The sequence below is a fragment of the Lactuca virosa genome, chromosome 9, assembly GCF_052849685.1.
Source record: "Lactuca virosa cultivar CGN04683 chromosome 9, Lactuca_virosa_CGN04683_v6, whole genome shotgun sequence".
Classification (NCBI taxonomy): Eukaryota; Viridiplantae; Streptophyta; class Magnoliopsida; order Asterales; family Asteraceae; genus Lactuca; species Lactuca virosa.
This window is the reverse complement of record NC_136434.1, coordinates 177,143,941-177,159,393: the sequence shown is the minus strand read 5'-3', so window position 1 is coordinate 177,159,393 and position 15,453 is coordinate 177,143,941. Positions and strand designations below refer to the sequence as shown.

Here is a 15,453-nt window from a genome sequence, read left to right as displayed (position 1 = left end):
CAGTACATTCCCAAGGAACACCCGAAGGAAAACCCAACCGAGCTCACATTTGCAAGATTTTGGTCTCTCTGCATATCAGACCTACATGCGGACGCTGGAATAGACATGGGTAGTGAAATAAACTTTTTGGGTAGTCACTAAGGATCTTAAAAGGTACCTCCCTTCTTCTGATCAAACTGTTTTTGGACCGATCCGCAGACTTCCCACCCATATTCTTTCAACCCTTGGTCTTGAGACTACTGATGTCTCTGACCATATTGAGGCTACAGAGGGTATTGCCCCATACCCTTCTACCCCGCCTCTTCCATCCGCAACCATTAACCCAGAGGGTACCGCAGTCCTCTCTACCACTACACTATCCAATCTTTCTCAAATAAGAAAGTTGTTGGCATCCAAGAAGAAACAAAGAACACCCAAGAAGGATGCTCCCCAACAAACCGCACCCACTAAGAAACGCAAAACCAAACCAACCACTGTATCTAGCCATGATTCAGATGAGGACAGGCAACCGATCTCTATCCTCAAGAAAAGAAAAACAACCAATACCCCTAGCCATATGCGTGACCGGACCGATGCTGAAGCCTCTCAAAATGCTCCAGTAGTCCTTGGGATTGCCGCAAATCCATTCAATACAACCATCGAATACCACTCAAGCTCATCCAGTGAGCATGTTTCATCACATTGTGGAGACATCCCTCCAGTATCATCCCAAAGGGATAATACTGGTTCTCGCCCTAAGGTCTCCAGGGCTTCCCGACTGCACTTCTTTTCCGCTGAGGAATTGAACTCCATCCTTTTATCAGTCACCCAAACACTGCAAATACATTCACAACCGCAGGGCGCTCCTTCAGCCCATGCCAGAACTGAGTTGAGGCCAGACTTGACCACGGGTCAAGGAGACCATGGATACTCAGGAAATCCTACTCTACTTACATCTGTTTCAGGTGGTTTAGGCATGGTGAGCACTAATGTGCAAGGATCCGTGAACCTAAGGGACACCTTGGTGCGAACTCAAGGAATTGACGATAGTAACTCTAGTGACTCTTGGAGCCGTTATCAACCAACCACCGAAGTTGAACTCAAGAAGTATGAAGCTTTCAAAAGGGCTTTCCAAGCCCATAAAGATCAACAAATCAAGCAGCAACAAGAGAAAGAACAGGAACTTCAGACCGTGGCTAAGTATTGGGCAAATGCTATCAACAATGCCAATACTGTAGCCACCATCCTCAAAGTTCAAAGCTGGATGGATCAAACGGCTGCATCTCTTCAACAACAACAAGCAGATGCAGCTGCTCAACAACCATCCAAAGTTCCTCCTACTCCAATTTTTGAAGCTTCTCAAGATGAAGAACACGCGATCTCAATCAGCTCTACTCCTACTTTCGGTCTGGATGATGATGACATTCAGGAGGTAAACAGACCCTCTCCCTCAGATGATGACTTAATGATGTTTGATGAATGTGACGAATCAAGTGGCTCCCACCACTCCACCTCCAAACCCAAGAAGAAGAAGAAGAAGAAGAAGAAGAAGAAGAAGAAGAAGAATGATGTGACCAGGAAAGAGTTCTTATCTCTACAAACCAAAGTTGATCAAATCCTGGCTGCGGTCAAGCCAACTCAACCACAACCAGATGATCTTCCAGGACTGCAGTCGCTTATTGAAAGGATTAAGCAACTAGAAACACGTGAAAGATTGGTAGCAGAGCGTCTATCCCTAAAAGTTGAAATGGGGATCCGCTCCCTAGACAATAACCGCAAGGCTGATCACAAGGAATTTTTGGCCACTGCCGATCGACTCATTTCTGAAGTCACTACAGTTAAAAAGGATCTTCAGGCAGCCATTTCGGATCAAGCTTCTGATTCCAAAAGGTTGATTGCTAAGACTCACTCAGTCTACGAGTCTGTAATCACTGTTCTTCAATCCATAATCAACCGGCTGCAACGCTCAATAACGACCAACTTTCATGGTCCGGAGATCCTTATTTTGGTCAAAGACATACACAAACTTCTCTTCAATCCTTCCATTCCCAACAATCAGCAGCTGGCTGATGCCATGAAATCACAATTTCAAGAAGTTTTCTCTAAGGTAGATGGCCTTCGTTCTTGGCTTGAGGAAGCTCCGGGTATGCATTCCTCAAGAGGGGGAAGTGATGAAGAAGAAGCCCATCATTCACATCACTCTCAGCACTCTCAGCATTCACATCAATCTCTTCCTTTTGTTGCTGAAAAAATCCCAACTCCACATCAGAGTCCTCCTATCATCACCGAGAAAAATCCTTCACCGCAAGCATCCCATCAAAAACCTGAAACTCCCCCACACTTCAAATCTCTTGCGGAACACATGTCCTCACCAAGCTCAACCGATTCCCCTACCACAGCTCAAAAGAAGAAAGACTGGAGGTCAGCTAAACATGCTGAAGAAATCTGGAGGCTAAGTGGTTTTGATATTGTCATAGATGAAACCCTTATCAACTCTTGGGTCAGTCCCCATCGAAGGCTGCAAGATGAAGATTATGTTCCCCACCTCACTTATGCAGAACCTCCTTCGGATGGCTACTGGGATGTTCCCATTTCACCCAATGTCAAATACTTCACGGTATTTGAGAAGTTTGACCAAAGCCTTCCTGATGCCATGATATTGCCTATGGAGTTTGAAAGACTTGCACAATTCTTTACTAGGCATGCCTACCCCATAGAGCACATATGGTCCAATGACCGGCCATCCACAGTTGTAAACTACAAACCTCGGAGATTTATGAAAGCAGAGTTCTTCCAGTAAACCCTCACCCGAAGGGGACATGACTATATCCGCACCCAAGCAGACATTCCCCACATGAACCCGAAAGAAGTGTTTCTCATAGCCAAAGTATTTCAGAACAAGGCTAAGAAGCATCCAAAAATGAAGACTGCACTCGATCGGGCCAACAACTTCTTGATGGAAACTGTGTATGACTTTGCCAAAATTGATGCGGACATCTATCCCATCATTTCCAAGAAGATTGATCTACCACCTCTCGACCCCGCACCTATGCCCACCGAAGGCTTTGCTGACAGATCTTTAGGTGCAATTAACTTCCCAGAGCTTGGCATCATTTTCAAAAGGAAAATTGACAATGTCAAATACTTTATTCCTATGAGTGCCATGCATCGGCTCACCAAGAAGCAGCTTGACATCTGCCGTAATGCAGTAGAAAAATCTAAATTCACTACCGCAGAGGTGAAGTTTGAGATTCTAAGGAGAATCACTTGGTTAGAAAATGTGAGGAAGTTCTGGTTGATCTTGATCAAATATCTATGTCTTGATAAATAATCAGAAGTTAAAGAGGTCGCTTAGGGGGAAATTGTTGAATCATGAAAGTGACCCTCTTGAACTTCTCTACCGTAACCGCATCAGCACCCGGAGTCAGCTACCGTAGTCATTAGCTAGATTACTTTATTTCTCTTTTATGTAATACACTCTATTATTCAGTATGCCTTGCACGGCTGCTTATAGAGTTGTAATCTAGTGTAGTTCTAAGTCTATAAATAGAGACTTATTCTCTTGTATTGAAAAATCTCTCGATCACCGCTAACTTATGCATTTTCATCTGAATACAATTTCTGAAGTTATCATTCTATTACTCTTCACTCTCCACTTCTTACTTAAACATATCTGATTATAATCACTCTTCGGAGAAAGTCTTTGTGACTTATTCACTAAGTTTGATCTCACTTGATAACTTTGGTTTGAATGCATTCCAAGTTATGAATCAACTTACGTGTATACTTGATATAACAATTGTTGTCATTTACATTACTTTACTTTCCGCATCTAACTCACTAACTTCTAACTATTAATATTATTGTTGAGCTAACAGGTCCTTCGAGATTAACTATTCCACTATATACATGTTCTAACCATTTTGTTAAAGTGTGTCTCAAAGTTTTTCTCTCAACAATAACTGATTTGGTACCACATAATCAAATTAAATCCAAAATAAAGAGATGCTTCTTGATTATACAACTACATAATAAAAGAAGACATTGTGAGGTGTTATTATGTCATCGAGTAATCCCACAACTTTTTGAATTGTTTTGAGCCAACTCTCAGAACCAAAAGACATGCAGATTGTAATTGGTTTTAAGCCAGAAAATTTACCGAACAGTTGGGTTGCAAACTGTACAAAAGCGGCAAAAAAGCTTATAGTTTCCTTTCCTTACTTTGTTGTTCTCAAGGAACAAGAAAATGAATTTGGTCATGATGAGGTAACATAAACATAGTTAAAACTTATTCTTGACTAACAACTCGAAAAGCAATATGTATTTGTTCAACCAATAAGGGAAAGCAAGGTTTTCAAAATCGAGATCTTACTTAAAATCGTTTTACGTTTTGCAAAATCGTGATCGCAAGATCGGATTGGGGTCGTAAGACCCTACCATAATGAACCCATATTCAAATTTTATTGCAAGATAATGTAATCACTTTTAACTTCTTAAGCATCACCCAAAATTTTTGTTGCTACAAACAATAAACATTAAGAATAAAACATCTTAATTAGAAATAACACCATTCTGATCATGCACTGGTAAGACATAAAATCAGAAAGGGATTATTATGGGTGTCATCTGCCTAACTCAAGATAAAATGATAAAATAGTGATACTCTAAAATACTTCTTGAAATTTGTGACGCTCGATTTCAAGTATGAATAGATGAATTTTTTATACTCGGATATATAATAAAACTAAAAAAGTGTGATCGAAATCGTTGTGTGATCGGGATCATTTTTCACTTGTAAGTTCTCAATACCATCAGATCGTAATATCAAAATCGAGATTTTAACAACCTTGATGGAAAGAACTAAGATCATCCACAATGAGTTTTAATAAGAGTTGAATAGATGATGACTAGGATTGAATGGAAATTGAATATTGGTGTAACATTCTGTTTGAAATTAAATTAATAATAAACTCTAAAAACCTTGAGGTGTAAAATTTATTATTATTTTATATATTATTGTAGCCAGAGGCAATAATATTTAGCGAGATGTTGGTTTCGGGTTGCCAAATGATATAAATTGGATTTTCGGGGGTGAAAATGTAATTTCCGGATTTTATTTGTAAAGAATTTTGATGGTTGAGGGCTGTTTTAGTATATTATAGGTTTAATATGAAAGGATTTTTGAAGACAGAGGCTGCATGGTAATTATTAGGACTTAGATTCAATAGATTTTGGAGGATAAGGGGTTAAATGGTAACTTATGGACTTATTTTGAGAAGATTACGAGTCGGAGGGACTGGAAGTGTCAATTTCGTAAGAAGTTGTATGGGACCATGGATTTAACTGATGCATTCTTCTCCCTCTCGTTACATGACCTAACCCTAACCCTAGAAACACATCTTCAACCGCCACCTTTGTGGAGACCCTCAGCCGACGCTAACGATTTTGGTTGACTCATAGCATCACCGAGCATCCACCGGAAGCCTTGTTGCCGACATTATTGAAGGTCGTCGAAAAACGGGAAGATGCCACCTCAGTTGGAGATCGGAGAAGCAAGGTCAAAGTCCTCATTATTGCCGTCGTGTGGCTCGCTATCACCGTCACTGCCTTGCGGCTGGTCCGCCCCGTCAAATGTTCTCCGACCGCCGCCTGTTGCCTCGAGGGTGGTTATGTTCAGTGCGTGTTCAGTGGATTCGTGGAGGTATGTGGGTACGTTTCAGTGTAGATTGATGGGTGTTAATGGCCGGAACACTAGCAGACCACCATGACAGCCAACCATGGTGGCTGCCGCCACTTCTATTTACTTCTGTTTTCTCTTACTGCCACCAGCCACTATGGGAGGTGGTTGTGTGCATGTGTGTGCGTGTGTATGTCTATTATATACGTTTCTTTTAGGTTGTGGTTGTAGTATGAACAGTATTTTGGTCGGGAAAGCAAATACCACCACTGTGAGCTGGTGGCTGCCATCTCTTTTGCCGCCACCAGCCACCGTGGGGGGTGGCTGTGTGCGTGATTTGGTGGGTGTGTGTGTGAGCATAAGTTGTGAGTTAATGTTGTATGGATTTCCTTGACCCGGAAAACAAAGAAAACTCATCACCACCACCTGCTGCCGCTGTTTCGCCACTGCTAGCCACCTTCTCCGGTGGCTATGGGCTTTCGGGTTTGTTTGGACTGATGGTTGGAGTGCTTTTGGTGTTGCTTTGGCCTAAGATCATAACCACCACCACCGCGAGGTGGTGGCTACCGCCGTGAACCATCGCCAACCACCACTACTCGAGGTGGTAGTGGGTGGTACTCGACTTGCTAGACTTTAATTAATGTAAAAACTTAACTATTGGATTAATTGGTTTTTGATTTGGTTGGAAACCCTAATTAGGGTTTAGAAAACCCTAATTTTGGGAATGTGAATTTTGGATTTGTCGGGACCCGCGTTTGGACCATTGGATTTGGAATTTTGAATTACGCCCGATTACTTTTATGTTTGGTCTAGTGGAGTAATGGACTGAATGGATTAGGTCCTTAATGGGTTAAGTAAGAACACTCAACCCTAATCGTCATTTTATGTGAAAAACCCTAATTGGGTTTGGGTTCTTGTTGGGCCATTTATTGAACTAAGTTGTTGTGGGCCTTCGAGGGCCAATTAGGAACATATTTATGGACTAAGGAAATTATTAGGCTTTAGGATAAGGCCCATTGGAAAGGCTTGGGCCAAATTTGGAAAATTGGGCCATAAGTGGGCCATAAATGAGCATTGATGGTTATGAGATATTGGGCCATCATAATGCCAAGTGTTTGGACTAAAATAAATGGTTGGGCCTTAAGATAAGCCCATGTTGAGGTTTGGGCCCAATTTGGAAAATTAGGCTATATGTTGGGCCTTAATTGATTATTTGGCTTTAGGCTTCAGAGTTTGATTTTGGGCCTTTATTTTGAACCAAACTAGGTTAGGGGTAAGAGAGTCTCTTTACCCCAAATATGGAGTTGTGGTTATGCGTTGGAACCCAATTATTAATTGGGTGTCGTTTTGATGATTGACAGCTCAGGAATTTGTCAACTAGCAGCTAGAGTTTTATCTGCGGGACTTCAGCTGTGCCAGGTGAGTCTCCTCACCATACCAATGGGTCTATGGCACCAAGGTCGGCCCATTCAGTTAGTTGTAGTGTTTATTGTAGATTCACTACTGATATGTCTTGTATGCATGCATATGTGGTATTCGAAGATTATGTGGTATGCTATTTGACTATGTGGTATGTGGTATGCTAGTTGTCTTTGTGATACTTGTATGGAAGACCATGAGGGAGTCCGTGGCGTTTGGATGTAAGACCATGTGGGGGAGCCCATGGCTTTTTAGGTAAAGACCATGGGGAGCCCATGAGACTTGGATGTAAGACCATATGGGCCCATGACTTTTCAGCTGAAGACCATGGGGGGAGCCCATGGCAATTGGATGTAAGACCATGTGGGGGAGTCTATGGCTTTTCAGCTAAACACAATGGGGGAGCTCATGACACTTAGGTGTATGACCATGTGGGGGAGCCCATGACATCCTGGAGTAAGACCCTGGGAGGATCCCATGACATCTTTATATGTTTATATGTATGGCTTATGTGATTGATATGCCTTATGTGATTGATATGGCTCACGTGATTGATATAACTTATGTGATTGATATGGTTTATGTAGCTTTTATAGCTAATATGGATTATGTGGTTATGTGGATTGTGTGAGGTATGCTCTGGGGAACTCACTAAATGCTTCGTGCTTATAGTTTTGTTTATTGTTTTAGGTATCATCGGTTTGGAAAGAAAGGACCCGGCTTGATCGCATCGCACACACCCATGTTTTCCGCAATGAATGGTTTTGGGATGAACTCTGATAAATGTTTTAATTAGTGATGTTTTGGAATGTTGGAATAAATGATATCTATGTTTTGGCTATATTAAAAATGAAATATTTACCCTTGATTTTTGAGTCGTTACAATTGGAGTGTGGGTGATAACATGAAGAAAAGTTGAGTAGGAGAGTAGTATGATCATTGAATGACTCGATTTAATCTTTCATTTGTCAATTAAATTTCAAACCAAATATAGTATTCCATTAAACTTTGTAGGATTTAACGGGTACCATTCAATCTTACCTACGAATTACCTATGAAAATAAAAAAGTGTCCATATTTTTTTAATTTAATCTTTTATTTGTCAATTAAATTTCAAACCAAATATAGAACTCTATTAAACTTTGTAGGATTTAATGGGTACCATACAATCTTACCTACGAATTACCTATGAAAATAAAAAAGTTCCCACATTTTTTAAATTTGGTACCTAATATGTAGTTAATTACCTACAAAATTCCTATGACATTTTAAACTCAATTAAAGAATTGGAGGGTTTTCAATTTTCTTTGCTATTCCGTAGATAAATTCCCACAGAATACCTATAGAGTACTAATTTGGAATAAAGTATTGATGTCCACATGGAATTCGTAGGTGATTACCCACGGATAACCTAGAGAGGTATCTTTGTCGCTATTCTGTTTGGAGGTAATTTACGACAATTTTTTTAATATCTTTTCTGTTGGTATTTTGAAGGTAATTGTCATCCTGTATGTAAGTTTTGTAGGTAAATGAAAATTTTCTAGTAGTGCTTTTATTTTTAAGTAATAGGAAATTTAAAACATGTAATACAAATTAAATATTTTGTACATAATTCGGATTAACCTTTAAACATCAAAACTAAATTATTTTGCATTCCCTCAATTTCAGCAAATTGAATGGTTGGATCCCCTTATGTTGCCCTTTCTTCTTCCCTACACTAAATATCTGAAAGGATTTAAAATGTAAATAATAACATACGATTAACAAAATACAAATTGTCCTTTATTAGGTTATTTACACCAAATTTACCACCATTACAAAGGTGTCATTATTTCACAACGATAACAAGTAAACAAAAAAAAATAAATCTTATTCCAACACGATCTTCACTCAAAACTCTTGTTTAGAGATTAATATCCTTTGCCTTCTAACTTAAGAAGTGCAGCTTCTTCCATTTTAGGTGCTGTTCTTGTTCCTGTGTATTCGAAAGCTCCCTTTGATTTATCAGCAGCAAATGTTATAATAGTCGGGTAACTTTTTATCTTATATTGTACGTATAAATCCTGAGAAAAAATAATAGATTAGTAATAATACTATTTTAAATTAAAAAAAAAAGTTTAAAAAGTCAAGAATTAATACATAATTCTCTGCAACGTTCACTTCACCAAGCTTGATCTTTCCATCCACTAACTTTGAAAACGCCTCCCATTCAGGAAGAAACGCTTTCTGTGTTCCACACCTGAAAGAAAACATATATATATATATATATATATATATATATATATATATATATATATATATATATATATATATATATATATATATATATATATATATAATGTTTATAATTTGCATGTTATGAGAAAGTAAAAAAGAATAAGTATACGTAGAAAAAGAATTAATTACGTTGGTAGGCCGAACATGATAAACCAAACATCTTTGCTTTTCATAACCTTTTCATCAAAATTTTTTTGATTCAATTGTTCAGGAGCAGCATCAACGAGATTTAAGTTTGAGGTGAATGATAAAAAGAAGAAAGATATCAAGATCAACACATTTGCGGAGCGATTCATGCTTGCTGATGTAGAAATGGAAAACCAAAAAAGCCGTTGTTGTGTTTGATTGATAGGAGATACCTGTTTTAAATAGTAGAAATGCACGTAATTTGTGGAAACATGGACAGATTAGCGAATTATTTGCAGAGTCTATATTAGGAATTGATTTGGTCACATTAGGCCTACATTAATGGAATACCAATATAAGGAATGGATAGTCTACTTTTGAAATATGTATCGTAAAATTATTTTGACGGTAAATTTATATTTATATATTAAATAATCAAAACAAATGATGAAACACATATATTAATCTGAAATTTTTATTCATTAATTCTACTATATTAATATAAACCTTTTAATTTCTTATTAATCTTTTCTTTATATTATGAATAAGAAAGTGTATACATATTACGAGCCTATGTGCTTAGCTTATAAATAATGGTATTCAAATTTCAAAATATGGTTTAAGACGAATGTATTTTTAAAATTATTTTTAAACAACGGAATACCAACACTATAAGAAACGCAAACATTAGCCGCAACATGTGTCACCGTGAAAAGCTAGGTATGTCGCCGCTAGAGGCTTTTGTAGCGACGGGTTGCCGCCGTTAAAATGTCACCGCTGTTGTCTAGCTACAAATGCTCCATATGACGCTGCTAATGCTTGCTGTCACCGCTTATGCCCACAGTCACCGCAAAAGACATGTCGCCGCTAATACATACTCGTCGTTGCTAATTGTATTTTCCTTTTTTTATATTTAACATTAAAATTATAAAAAACAATATAACATTTATAAAAACTGCTACAAAACTTTATTTTGTAGAAAATTAGTTGGAAAAATTAACCACACTTAATAATACATATACTACATATCCGATCCAAAATTATTAATCCATATACATCTGGTCCTGGTACTAATCTAAAATAATAACCCGAACAAAACATTTCATAAATCGTAAAAATATAGCTACTTGTCCCTAGGGATGAGATTTAGAACCGGAAAACCGGACCGGAACCGGAACCGTTAGAACCGGAATATATAGAACCGGTTCCGGTTTCGGGTTTAAAATTTGACTTTATCCGGGTTCCAGGTAATCCGGGTTTGGGTCCATCGGGTCCGAGTAAACCGGGTCTAAAAACCGGAACCGGTGTTTGGAACCGGAACCACTTTTAGGACCGGAACCGGTTTTTGTGAAACGTTTAAAAGATGCATATATCATTCGTTTCAAGTCCGATTTACATGCGGTTTTTTCCAACATGTAGTTTAGAGTTTGTACATGATTTTAGACTATAAATTTGACATTTTTAGTTTTATATTCATTGACTTACAGTCCTCCAAAATCGAGATATCAAGCTGGAAGTTTTTAGTTTTTCAGTTTTTTGTATTCGGTGAAAGTTTTAAAATATGCATATCTAATTTGTTTGAAGTCAGATTGACATGTGGCTTTTTTGCAACTTGTAGTTTACAGTTTGTACATGAGTTTAGACTATAATTTTGTCATTTTTGATTTAACGTTCAATGATTTACAGTCCTCCGAAGTCGGGATATCAAAACTAAAAATTTTTAACTTTTCACCTATTTGTTTTTGTAATTTGTATTATGTGAAAATGTTAACACATGCATATCTCATTCATTTAAAGTCGGATTGACATGTGGTTTTTTTCAGAGTGTATTTTAGAGTTTGTACATGATTTTAGACTATATTTTTCTTAATTTTGGTTTCATATTCAATGAGTTACGATCCCCCAAAGTCGGTATATCAATTTGAAAATTTTCAAAGTTCAACCCATTAAGTAGTAAGTAATTATCAAAAAATTCCGTTTTTTTTTCCGGTTCTAAACCCACTTTATCCGGTTCTAACCTACCCACTTTGATGTTTCCGGGTTTTCCGGTTCTAGACCCACTTTACCCGGAACCGTACCCGAAACCGAACTGGAACCGGTTCCTATAAACCGGTCCGGTTTCCGGTTCTATAAAATCCCGTTAACCGGTTCCAGGTTTTCCGAGTCCGGGTCCATCCGGTCCGGGTTTGGACCCACTTTCATCCCTACTCGTCCCCATCACTCCCCTCATTTCCTTTGTTTTCATTTCGTGATGGCAACGATCGAAACCTGTCTTCTAGTTCCGCACTGCAGGTTGGGTCTTTTAGAATTGTTTGCAACATTTCCAACTACAAAGTTACCAACATATCATAACAGCATTGTACTTTCCAAAAATAACCAAAATACAAAATATCAACATATCAAACTATAACCAAACTACATCCTATATAATTTACATATACATTATAACATTGTACTTTTTTTCATTTTTCCATCATGGCATTTTACTATACTAAACTAACAATTTCCAACATATCATTATAGCATTCTACTATCTAAATACAATTAAACATACAACCGACACAATATTACATATACATTATAGCATTGTACTTTTTCATTTTTCCATTATAGCATTGTACTTTCCAAAAATTACCAAACTACCAAAAACCAACATATCAAGCTATAACCAAACTATATCATACACAATATTGCATTTACACTATACCATTGTACTTTTTTTCATTTTCCCATTATAGCTTTGTACATTCCAAAAATTACCAAACTACAAAGTACAAATATATCAAATTATAACCAAACTACTGTTGGATTAGGTGTCTAAGCCCATAACTATAATTGGTATAAACTTGAATTAATATTAGCATAATCCTTTTGGATTGCCCTCAAAGCTAGCAATTGGACATGATTATTTTGGAGAGATATATGATTTATTATTTGATTAACAAATTGAAATATATAATTTGTTAATATATTATGAGAATAATATATTAATTAGAAATTATGATATTTAATTAATAGTTTATCAGAAATTAACTAGAATTAATTTGGTTAATTTACAGTGTAGGGGTTGTTTAGCTATTATTGATAGTTGTGGAAAAAGGCTCTAGAACCTCCTTGTAATAGGTTAGACAAAAACTTCTAGGAAGGGCCTAGAATTTCTGTCCAAAGGCTCTTAGATGGAGGCTCATGAGTTGCTTGGTCACCAAGCAAAAGGATTAGGGTTTCCTCCTTAAACCCTAGCTTTGGCTCTAAGCTACCTCACCTATATAAAGGCCCTTGATGCTCACAAAACTGGTACCTCCTATCCTAGAAGAGTTCTGGCCGAAGAATCCCTCTCTCCTCTCCATAATTCTTCTTTGCTAGTCTTGGGTGTGAACCATCATAGGCACTACATTTGTGGTGCTAGCTGCCAAAGGTTTTGAAGAAGAAGGATTCAAGATTGTTTACAACAACAATCTTAAATGTTAGTTTTTCTTGTCTTATGAACTAGTTTGTTCATAGGAAAGTTTTGTAGGTTAGTGTTTATAGTATGTTGCTAATATGTGAAAGCTATAGATCAAACTAGGTTGCATGTGCCCTAATCAATTGAATTGTTTGATTGTTTTTCCGCTTAAGGCATTGTAGTTGTAACCTCGATTTCCCACCAGTGGTATTAGAGCATAGGGCTTTCATTCATGTATTTTCACATTGGTGAATCGAAAAAGAAATCTGGTTTTGGTTTAGTCGTAGCTCACGACGTGAGCATATGAGGTTCACGACATGAGCTCGATTAGATCCGAAAATCTTGACCTAATCTGCCTTAACAACTTTTATGTGATAAATACTTGCTATATTTCATCCCCAAATCCTATTTTGGTGTATCTATGATGATAAAATAAAAGCCTAAAAGTTAGGAGATTATTATTTGACTTGATCAATTATTTTGTGATTAATATGATTAATTTTTAAATGTTTAAATAATTAATTTGGATAATAATGGAACTTAATAATCAAGGTCAAATAATATTTGATTTATCTTAAATTTAAATTATTTTAATTTTGAAATTTATTATAAAAATGTAGTATTTTGAAAATTTTAAAATACACCCTTATATTTTATATATATATATATATATATATATATATATATATATATATATATATATATATATATATATATATCATTAAAAGCCTAATATTATATGTGTATAAGACTAAGTCAGTCGAACCGCTAGTGCGCCTCATTCACGAAGCCGTACTATAAGTGGAGTTTAAGGAAGCGGCCTATAAAATGGCCGTCATTGGATATCCACTCTTACCCACCTCTCCCTTGTATGGTGGAGGGTCGTTAGCCAAACGAGTTTGATAGGAAAATTAATTCTCATTAGTAAGTATAATGAATTAAAAAAGTAACTAAACATTTTATTAAAATTCTTAATCTTAGTTACTTTAGGAAAAATGTGAATTTGTATGCAAACCCATGAAATTGCACATTGCACTTTATAAGTCGTTAGTGGAGCGTGTGTGGTTAACCGACATACTAATAGGGACTAATAAAGAGTCGTAATGGGTGTCTCAAAAATTATCATTGATTAATGGAGTGTGTGTGGTTAACAGACAAATTAAAATGAGATGATAAATGACATCGAGAACACCAAGCTAATTTGCATGGTTATTCGCATCCTGTTTGTGATCCTCGGTATCCCAGTCATAAATAGAAGAGCATAATCGAGATTAAACATGTCATTGAGGGGTTTCAATGAATCTCAAAAGATCTAGGAATTTCATTAAAAAAAATCTAATTTTTTCAAATTTCATTTTCTTGTGGTGAAATTGGTAAATCGTCATTTACCTACCTTTATATAATTTACAATTAGATTACGGCATCCATTTTCTAAGTTGTGAATTATTTAGTTGGATCCTAGCCTTGATATTTTGTTTTGGGTGTTATATTGAGGATTATTCTTGTCTAACTAAAAACTATATTTCTTTTATAGATGTCTATTCCAACTGATGCTTATGGTTCCTCATCCTCCTCCTCCTCCTCCAACAACTTCTCATTGTTGAACATCTGCTCCAAGGTGCAATTAGATTGCACCAACTACAACGATTGGATGCGCAACATAAAAATGGCCCTTCGCTTCGAGGACAAGGAGTATGTCCTTGAGAGACCATTGGATGAGATCGACGAAGAAAAGGCCACTCCTGAAGAAATGATTGCCTACAAGAAACACTACAATGATGCAACAAATGTGGTTTGCACATCAAATAAGTTCATGAACTCCGCGTAGAGATTGGAAAGTGGAATTGTAGCTGGATTCGGCTTGGGAAAGATCTCCTTTGATTGATTGCCATCCTTATGATACTTCTTCAAATAATTGTCATCGAATGTGACATAGTAGGTTTCTTCTATCCTTTTGGACTTTTTTTAGAACCCTATATGCCTTAGAAGTCAGAGAATGCCCCAAGAAAATACCTTCGTCATCTTTCACATCGAATTTGTTCCTTTGCTCCTTAGAATTGAAGATGAAGCACCTGGAACCAAAGACATGGAGAAACTTGACACTAGGTTTTCTATTATTCAATATCTCATAGGGAGTAATAGAGAATCGCTTATTGAGGATTGATCGATTTTGGGTAAAGCAAGCTATTCCAATAGCATCCGCCCGGAAGTAAAGCGACAGATTCACGAATGACAACATGGTTCTCGCAGCTTCGCACAAAGATTGGTTTCATCTTTCAACAACCCCGTTCTGTTAAGGAGTATATGGAGCCGAAAAGTTGTGAGTTACTCCTTTCACAGTCAGAAATTCTTCAAATGCTTGGTTTTTGAATTCCAAACCATTTTCACTGCGAATATTACGAACCAACTTTCACAGTTGTATCTCAATCTGCTTTATAAAATCCTTAAGCTTGGGAGTGGCTTCGGATTTCTGCTTAAGAAAATGTACCCAGGTAAATCTAGAAAAATCATCAACAATTACAAGTATATATTT

At 37.0% G+C, this 15,453-nt stretch overlaps 1 protein-coding gene across 1 annotated transcript; it reads right to left on the bottom strand.

Annotated features, from left to right (window-relative positions):
* Window positions 1–8,835: 8,835 nt before the first annotated feature.
* Window positions 8,836–9,683, bottom strand: LOC145141039 (protein disulfide isomerase-like 2-3). Its single transcript, XM_079074391.1, has 3 exons — window positions 9,482–9,683; window positions 9,215–9,314; window positions 8,836–9,138 (listed from the first exon to the last, which is right to left on the bottom strand). Exons 1-3 carry the CDS (start codon window positions 9,646–9,648, stop codon window positions 8,986–8,988), a joined length of 420 nt encoding a protein of 139 aa, XP_078930517.1. The 5' UTR covers window positions 9,649–9,683; the 3' UTR covers window positions 8,836–8,985.
* Between the last annotated feature and the right edge of the window lie 5,770 nt (window positions 9,684–15,453).

What these genes read in the sequence shown, in the direction of transcription:
- LOC145141039 (XM_079074391.1), bottom strand. Translation starts at nt 9,648, where the DNA reads ATGAATCGCTCCGCAAATGTGTTGATCTTGATATCTTTCTTCTTTTTA. An exon ending in ATCATGTTCGGCCTACCAAC is followed by an intron (nt 9,315 to 9,481) that starts GTAATTAATTCT and finishes GTTTTCTTTCAG; the next exon opens with GTGTGGAACACAGAAAGCGT. An exon ending in TGAACGTTGCAGAGAATTAT is followed by an intron (nt 9,139 to 9,214) that starts GTATTAATTCTT and finishes ATTTTTTCTCAG; the next exon opens with GATTTATACGTACAATATAA.